Source organism: Salvia hispanica, chromosome 3 (assembly GCF_023119035.1).
Source record: "Salvia hispanica cultivar TCC Black 2014 chromosome 3, UniMelb_Shisp_WGS_1.0, whole genome shotgun sequence".
Classification (NCBI taxonomy): Eukaryota; Viridiplantae; Streptophyta; class Magnoliopsida; order Lamiales; family Lamiaceae; genus Salvia; species Salvia hispanica.
In genome coordinates this window covers 42,794,477-42,803,721 of record NC_062967.1, presented here as the reverse complement: position 1 = coordinate 42,803,721, position 9,245 = coordinate 42,794,477, and the positions used below count along the sequence as shown (strand labels likewise).

Below are 9,245 nucleotides of genomic sequence, written 5' to 3'. Positions count from 1 at the left end.
TTAGTTAATTAGTGGTAGTTAATTATCTTAAACATATATATAGTTCCACGCGGCTAAATAAAATAAATTAAAAATTAAAAAAATAAACTGATAAAAGCTGTAAAAGGTTTAAAGTGGGACATGTTATTCCCGTGTGGTTAAAATATTCAAATATTCGTGAACACAATGTAAGACATATCATTAATTCATTATATGTCTATATAAATTTCGAGTGTTGGCGCCTCGATTCTGATCAAGAAGAAATTTGTTTTGTTTGTGTGGAGATATTTACAAAATGAGATGAACTCAACTGCTTGGATATGATTTTGTTTTTTCAACTAAAGAGTGAAACTTTGTACTACTAGATATTCTAATAATTATGAATTTAGAATAAACAATAGAAATTTGGTTTTTAGCTGTTTGTTCTATATTACAATAACGATAATAAAGTTGACTAGTTAATAATTGCACTTTATTTTGTGCTGTAACGATCACTTTTTTGGCTCCTTTTTAAAGCGTCATCTTTTTTCTAAGTCAGTCACACCTATAATTTAATATTACTCGTAATACTTGTTTGCAATAGTTTATGTTGAATAAGTTCTAAATAGCTAATTGAATATGTCTATGTTGTATCTCTGTAAATAATTGTAACATTAGAAATCAAATACTGAAATAGAGAGAATAAAACTCCCCCGCCCTTCTACCTATTGCATAATAAAATCTAACAATCTGCGAAAAAGAGAGTTAATTTAATTTAAATATACTACTAATACTCATAGTCTTTTATGTTTGGAATAAAACACTTCATAGAGAAAGTGAATTATAAAAAGGGTCCCTCAACTATAACCTGGAGTGACATCTAATTAATGAATCATTTAATTTTTGGGGCTGAAAATAAATGAAAGCACGCACACGTTCAAAATTGTACAACAACTAAGACTCCATGCCCACTTTCGTCATTACTTCACGCACACGTTCAAAATTGTACAACAACTAAAACTCCATGCCCACTTTCGTCATTTCACTTCAGCCCTTCCATTTCTATATAAACACACAGTGAAATTTCATTTCAACTTCCAAATATTTTTCACACAATACACGCACTAACAGAAACCAAAAACACCCAAATTTCGCTCATTTTTTCATTCTTGAGAATGGGATTTCCAGTTGCATACACTGATCCAATTCCCAAATTTGTGGTATATATACTGATGGTATTAGGATTTGTGCAGAAATTTGTGTGCGCTCTGCTATCTTTTTTACGGCTGGGGAATTTTCTGGAGCCGGAAACGGCGTCGTATGCGCCGCCCGATTATTCTAGCGCGGCGCTGATCCGCGAGCTGCTGCCGGTGGTCAAGTTTGCAGATTTGGAGCAGGATCTTGACTCGCCGGAGAGCTGCGCGGTGTGCCTGAACGAATTCGGCGGCGAGGACGAGATCCGGCGGCTGAGGAACTGCCGGCACATATTCCACCGGAGCTGCGTCGATCGGTGGATGGACCACGATCGGCAGACGTGCCCGCTCTGTCGCATGCCGTTCATACCGGAGGAAATGCTGGAGGCATTCGACGAGCGAATATGGCTTGCCTCCGGCATCTCCCACCTTTACGCCGACTATTCGCTAATTACGGCTGGTTTGTAGATATTCCAACAGTCCGCGATTGGGAGTCCCAGTTGAGTTGGAGACGAATTTTAAAAATACCACAAGAAAAGCGGATGATAAAATTAAAATGTGTCTCATTTTTATGCAGTAGTAATAAAATGTAAGTAGAATGAATTAGTGGAATGCAGACGCACCCACATGGACTCGTAATTACCGACGTAGTGAGTATTTTTTTTCTTCATTTGTTTTGAAATGTATATATTATATGGAGGAAAAGTTGAAAAATTATGGCATTTCGAAATGAAAGAAGCACAAGTTTTTTTTTGAAGATCAGTTTCTTTGTTGGATGATATGATTTGAAGAATCATATAGTAGTTGTATAAATTATGTTTTTCACGTGAGCCCTGAGAATAATGCATTGAACAAACTAAGTGAATGAATAGAAATATTATAGCACTGGTTACCACGTTTACACATGCATGTAAATATGTAATTAATATGCAAAATAATCCCTTCTTCCATGATTAAGTGTCACTCTTTGACTAGGCACGTGTTTTAATAAATGTAAATAAAAGTTGGTTGAAAAAGTTAGTAGAATGTGAGACCCACTTTTTTATATATGTTTTATGGTAAAAATGAAGTGTGATAATGTATTGGGGGACAAACCAAAATAGAAAAGAGTGACAATTAATCGGGGACGGAGGAGTAATATTGAAAGGTGGTTGGTGACTTAGGTGAGACCAACATATTCATGGGATAGTAATAGTCAATTTCATAGAGAAGTTCTGAATATGGTTAGAGACTGTATTTCGAAACGAAGAATTGTGAATGTGGGTCCAATCCAAGTGAATAACATTAGTGGATGTGTTTTTGTAATGTGATTTAGCATATTTGTTATTGAATAATGGTAATAAAAGTGGTCCTACCTAATTAGAAATAAGTTAGTGATCTAGCGCGCGGTTACGCCGGATATTGTCCTTCCTCTTTAATGACTCTCTATTTTATTTGTGCTTATCCTAATCAAGTTGTAATTGAGATCATTTTCTCATCTATAATGATGCAGAACAATGATAATAAGATGTTATTGTGTAAAGAAGTTTATGTATATTCCTTTATAAAAATGACAAAGTGATGGAGTGGTGCAAGAAATCTAATATTTTTCTTAAATATGTGTAAAGATGTCAATAATATGGAGTAATAAAGATTGTAACGTGGTGACCATGAGGTCACGGGTTCAAACTCCGCCATTCGTTGGATGATTTTTTGCCTAATCCACAAACCCAGTCGAACATGATTAGTTAGATTCGTTCAGTATACATGTGGTTAAAACAAAAAAAATGTAATTAAATTGTATAACACTTTGATATAAGTTTAAGTTTAACTAATTAGGTAATTTAATATATATTATAACTGGATAAGAGCATCTATTACGGTTGCCTAATTTGACTAATTTACAAATTTGGCATTATTGTGCATCTATTACGGTTGCCTAATTTGACTAATTTACAAATTTGGAAAATGGTCAAGAGGAGCAATACCAGAATTAAGGGTCTAAAGGCGATATGAACTACGTAGCTCAAGTAAATGCGGCTAGCAGTTGGAATCCAAATGAAAATTGGAACCCGAGAAGATATAGAGATGCACCCTAAAAAGACCACCCTATTTTCAGATGATGAGAGGTTAAACCAAATCAACCTATTCGAGCTAAAAAGAATTGTTGGGAAATTTTAATATGGTCCAACATAATCGTCTAAAGATTGTATAATATTTATGACTATTTATTGATTGACCCGATTACGTGATCTACTAAGGTTATATAACTTACAAGTTACAAGGTAAAAACGATTATCTATAAAAGTATGACTATTGAGCAGATACTACTTTGGATAACTTTAATTTTGCTATGGGTGAAATTAGAGTTATAATAAAGTTAGGGACTTGTTCTCTAAATACATGGTTATGATCCTCAAGTGCAACCTATAGATAGGTCAATAGATTCTCATTCCTATTGATCAGACGTATAATACTAATTCACTTATTACAGAGAATTTGTGAATGCGTTGACACTTGAAAGACTAATTTTCATACTTCAGAATCATCAAGAACATCAAACACCAAGAATCTGAATCCATATATGCTTTCGTTTTATGTTTATCTATCATATTCGACATGTATGATTTATATAATATTTCATGTGAATCATTAATTTGATTCCAACACGAACTCCTAACCACGACGATAGGGAGATCATGTTAATTTTAGAACAACGCTTATTTAGAGGGCCTGGGTCACGTGCGTAAAAACGAGTTGGTGAGGATAAAATGGTCATTCTTGCTTTTTACAAACTTCATACGTCAGTTACCTGTGAAATGAAACTATGCTATCAAATGGAATAACTTTTTTATTTGCTCCTTATCGCGACTCTTTTACCAAACGAGCACTGAACATAAATAAAAGTAAAACTATGAAATTTGAACCGGAATTTTTACTAAACCAGTTTGTTTGGCACTAAATTGCAGCCATAACGTGGCCCTATAAATTTTCTGTTAAAAAACCGTGATTTATTTAAATTTGTGAACTGAGTTCATGAATACGGGTGGGTTTAATTATCTGCCTTTTTTTGCATTTTGCATTTTCCTGCATCTAACTCTTGAATTTTCAATGATTGGGAAATATTATTAGTAATGATCAGGAATTTTCAGAAAATCAGTTTATTTATGTTTTCTGACATTATTTGACATGCCAGTTAAAGTTATATTTTTCGAAGCAATATTACATGACATTCACATAAAGTTGAATGTGAGCAACAACTTTTCTAATTGGAAATAATGATTATATAATCAAATTACTAACTTATGACTGTATCTATTGACTATTGTTGATAAACTATATTAGTGAATGATTTCGACACATATATTGCTGCTACACTAGTTTATTTATAAGAAATGTAGAGTTACTTTAAAAAGTTAAATAATTTGGGAGGTAACCAGTTTAATTTATTTATCGCATTTCGTAACGTGTGATATGAAAATAGTACAAATTGTTTTCTGCTAACTTAATTTTAATTTTAGGTTTCAACCCCATTTTTATGGTAAATAATGAATATTAGTGGGTGAATATAAACACTACCTCCTTCTTTTAAACAAATATGACTGGAGTAATACATATTTTAATACATAATATAAAATAACAGAAAAAATATGTTAAAATTGAACTAAACAGGATGATGACCGAATGAGAGACATATATAACTTGTGTCCGCAGATGATTCCTCATGAGAAATTTTCCTTTGCAATGAGGAAATTCAAATGAGTAAATTGGGCCAATGTCAGTGGGCCTCAAGAAAGGAAAAAAATTAAATACAATGGGCTCATGAACTGGAGTTCAAAATGGGCCGATAATTGCCCACTAAAATAAAGTTTAGGCTGCCAATTAAGTTCAGTCTATCAGCTCCTGAAATGAGCCTACACTTTCAATGATGAATGAAGAGCTCCTTAAAACGAATCTAAACTTTCAATAAAGAAAAAGAAATGACTCATTGGTACAAGTTTAAACTATGAATGATGAATTGAAGAAGGATGAATTGGTACAGTCATAAACTATTTATCAAATTGAAGATCATACAGGTTGCGTAACGAAATATTCGATAAGTACTTAACATGATAGGGGTATTGGAAGATACGATTAAGTTACAATAAAATAGGAATAGATTTATTTTGATTTAAGTATTTAACCTTATGGATATGCCCATATACTTTGTAGGACTAGAATTAGATTAGGATCATGAGCCGGGCGAGAGATTGGGGGAGGGGAGGCGGAGGAAGGTGAAGGAAGAAGCAGCGTCGCGGAGAAAGCTGACGGAGGCAGTGGAGAGGACGAAGACGGAGAATGAAGGGTGGTATTGGGGATGAAGAGTGCTAGTTTAGTGTTGGGGAAGAAGAAGTGGCGGGCCGGCGGCGGATGAAGGCATGTGAGGAGGCGAAGAGGGGTAGTTTAGTATGAGAAAATTGTTTTCAGCCCTACTCCCATTCAACCAAACACTCCAAATTGGGCTATACTACTTTCTTGGGCTCAACCAAACAACTAACAACTCTACCCACCCACTCATGAAAAGCCCATTTACCACATACCCCTGAAAATAATTTTTTGGCCTACCAGACGGGCCCTTAGAAAACACCAAAGCACTTACAGCGGAAGAACTTAAAGAAAACAGAAAGAGCAACTTGAAAGCGATAAAATCCTAGTTAGACTTATACAAGAAAACAAGAGCACATAGCCTATGTCGCAGCCAGCGACAACTACCAGCAATAATTGCCCAAACCTAAAACTAGAAAGTTGTAAAAGTTTTAGGGACCAAGCCAATTTACCAGAACGAGTATCCTTCGTTAAGGAATACTCGTCTTACCTCAAGGCCTGTACCAGAGGCCGAGTCTTACTCTGACGAGCCCACCTCCTTTTAATTTGCGACTCGGTGTGCCCGAATGTTCCCCCCGTGGCTCTGATAAAACTGTAGGGATGAGACCATTCGGGATTCACTGATTACCGAGACCTGTTTTATTACACCGCAAGTCAGACATGTTCAATCTCCCAAGAACACAGGCCAATTACAATCAAAGATTAGAATCAAGATATCTATTACAAGCTAAAGCTCTATTATCACTAGTTAGATTCTCCACAGAATCTAACTTGAATCTAGGCACCACTTATAATAACCCTGCACATTAACCACACACGTTGGTAACACCAAAAACTAGATCCAAAACAGATCTAAGTAAGCTACTAAGGGAGACAGAGTCATGAAGATGTAGGATTTTGGCTCAGGTTGCACACGCAACTTCACAGGACCAAAGACCTCCCCTATCTTCACCAACAAGTCAAAATGGAGCACCGTGAGACCAATCGAACCCCAAAGCCTAGGGAGCCACCGATTGCTACTTCGCACCGGCCAACTTCCACACGAAATCACCACCACGCCTTTGAATCACCGCCTAATCCTCTAGGAGTCACAGATCTCTCTGATCACAAGAAATCCCTCGAAGATCTTCACCCAATCGACACAGATCTGGAACTCAACCGTTCGATCTCAAGTCAAACCGATCTATCAACACAGAGGTTGAAGGATCTACGCTCTTCACTCACTAAACCAGAGGGAGAGAGTGACTGGAGAAGAAGATCGGCGAAGATCAAAGAAGGGAGAGAGTGACTGGACATCGCATAATGAGAGAAGTGAGATAGAGTATTGTTTATCTCAGTAAACAAACACAACCATCAATCCAACGGTCAGCAGACGCAATCCTCGTGGAGGTGCCACACGGCAGCAATCGGTCACCCCCATGTAAGTAACGGGCCACAAAATTGGGCCATCACAAATAGATCTGGGCCTCACAATTAATTCAGCCCAGTAAATTAATTCTCAAGGTCAATCCCAATTTGGGTCCATTTGTCTCACAACTACCTCATTCTTTTAAAACAAAAATGGTAGGAGTATTATATATTTTAATACATAATTGATAAAGCATGGAAGTATATTGAAATGGAACTAAACATGATGATGACCTAACGGGAGACATTTATAACTTGTGTCCGAAGATGATTCCTCATGAGAAATTTTCCTTGGCAATGATTTGGGTGATGACTACACAAATTGAAATAAGCCAACTTAAATATTGGGCTCAGGTATTGGCATGACTTCCAAATATAGATCTTTAAAAAGTACGTTGAGAAAGAGAAAAGAGAAAGGAGGCGTTTCTAATGAGTAAATTGGGCCAATGTCAGCGGGGCCTTAAGAAAGGAAAATAAATAAATACAACAGGCTCATGAATTTGAGTTCAAAATGGGCCGATAATTGCCCACTAAAATAAAGCTTAGGCTGCCAATTAAGTTCAGTCAATCTAAAGATATGGAAGCTCCAAAATGGGCCTAAACTTTCGAGGATGAATGAAGAGCTCTTTGAAATGAATTTAAACATTCAATAAAGAAAAAGAAATGACTCATTGGTACAAGTTTAAATTATGAACGATGAATTGAAGAAGCTCTATGATACAAGCATAAACTATTTATCAAATTGAAGATTGTGCAAGTTATGTATCGCAATGTTCAATACATTTTGATATTTTGCCTTATGGATATATCCATATACTTTGTAGGATTAGAATTAGATTAGGATCATATTCTGCCTATATAAAGAACCTTGATACGTTTTAAGAAAGATAACCAAACATATTACAATGAAGTCTTAATTTAAAGTTTTGTAACAAGGGTATGTATAGAATGATGAGGAAATCTTTAAGAACAATAATAGCCAACACATTGAATAACGATTAGACTTGCAAAGTTCACAAATAATACTATAATAGAGATCTCTTTTATCCTTACATTCAATCACAAGAAACAGATGGAATATTACATACTCCACATAGCAATATGAGCAAAGAGATGAGTTTTAGTCTTCCATACACACTCACAAGAAACAGATCGAATACACAACTTACTGGAAAAGCATAGCAATACCCCTATAATAAGATATATTGTTCTCACAAGCAATGAGACAAAAGAGAGAAAGCAGACATACTTAAATAGTAGCGGTTAAGAAGAACCATATCCCGTACTTGAAAACCATCTGGCCAATCATGATTGCGGCCTTCTTCCTCCAAGCCGCCGACTCCTGTGTTTGAACGGGCTCCTCGAACAAGCACGGCTCCTCGAAATTGAAGCTGATGTTGAGCCTTGCGTCTCGAGCACCCGCCACCACGAAGCCATGCTCTACAACACCCCCAGCCCAAGAGTTGAAGAGACTTTGAGCTGAGATCTCGACTTGCCCCAGAAACTTCCGGCCTCGTGTGCGGGCACAATAGAGTTTTACCGCCACCGTTAGTGGTTTCTGAGCTCCGGTGAAAGCCGACTCGCATATCATGTATTTCACAGGGAAATTCCAGCTAGGGTTTACGCCTCCGAGTGAGTCAACGTTGGTTTTCTTGGTCGTGTGTTTTTCAGCGTTGAGAGAAACCTCGGCGTAAACCTTCATCCTCCCCAAATTCCGGATGTCATCCAGGTTTTCAGCTGAAACAACGGTTAGAGTGAAATTTCGGATCTGCTCCATTTGGAAATTGAAAAACATTGTGAGCAAGCTAGCATCAACTGAATCCAAAACCTTGAGTAGGGTATAAATATAACGGAAAAGTCTTGGCTTGGCCATTTGTTAAATACTCCATTTCACTAGGCGCAGCCACGTGGTTGGCCAGAATTGTTCATCATCTTTTTCAATTTTGGGTTTTAGATTAGATACTTTGTGAACTGTGAATGTGGTTGAGGGGATTAAATATGACTACAGTAAAAGTTGGATGTAATTACACCATGCATATAAAGAGTTCTACTAACGTTTCAAATTAGTACAAAGGTTCTAAGTTCACTGTCGTACAAAAAATTTAATAAGTGTTTTAAATTTATACTTTCCGTCTAAATCATTTAACACTGTTAACTTTTTATTATTTTATATTATTCCCTTCAGTAATTAAAAATTCCATTACTTTTCTTAATTGCTGTCGAAAACTAGACTGTGCTAAATGAAAATGATCCCGGCGATGTGCTTTCAATTATGTTCTTCTGAATTGGTGTTATTAGTCTTGTTCTTGTTTTCCTAATTTCTTTCTTTGTTGTTTTATTTTA

General features: G+C 36.2%; 2 protein-coding genes across 2 annotated transcripts; one reads left to right on the top strand and one right to left on the bottom strand.

Annotated features, from left to right (window-relative positions):
- The first annotated feature begins 1,076 nt into the window (after positions 1-1,076).
- LOC125216900 (brassinosteroid-responsive RING protein 1-like) lies at positions 1,077-1,908 on the top strand. The gene has a single exon (XM_048118686.1). The coding sequence runs from the start codon at positions 1,134-1,136 to the stop codon at positions 1,617-1,619; it is 486 nt and encodes a 161-aa protein (XP_047974643.1). The 5' UTR covers positions 1,077-1,133; the 3' UTR covers positions 1,620-1,908.
- A 6,243-nt stretch (positions 1,909-8,151) lies between these two features.
- LOC125210233 lies at positions 8,152-8,775 on the bottom strand. Its single transcript, XM_048109801.1, has one exon. It carries the CDS (start codon positions 8,773-8,775, stop codon positions 8,152-8,154), a length of 624 nt encoding a protein of 207 aa, XP_047965758.1.
- Between the last annotated feature and the right edge of the window lie 470 nt (positions 8,776-9,245).

What these genes read in the sequence shown, in the direction of transcription:
- LOC125216900 (XM_048118686.1), top strand. Translation starts at nt 1,134, where the DNA reads ATGGGATTTCCAGTTGCATACACTGATCCAATTCCCAAATTTGTGGTA.
- LOC125210233 (XM_048109801.1), bottom strand. Translation starts at nt 8,775, where the DNA reads ATGGCCAAGCCAAGACTTTTCCGTTATATTTATACCCTACTCAAGGTT.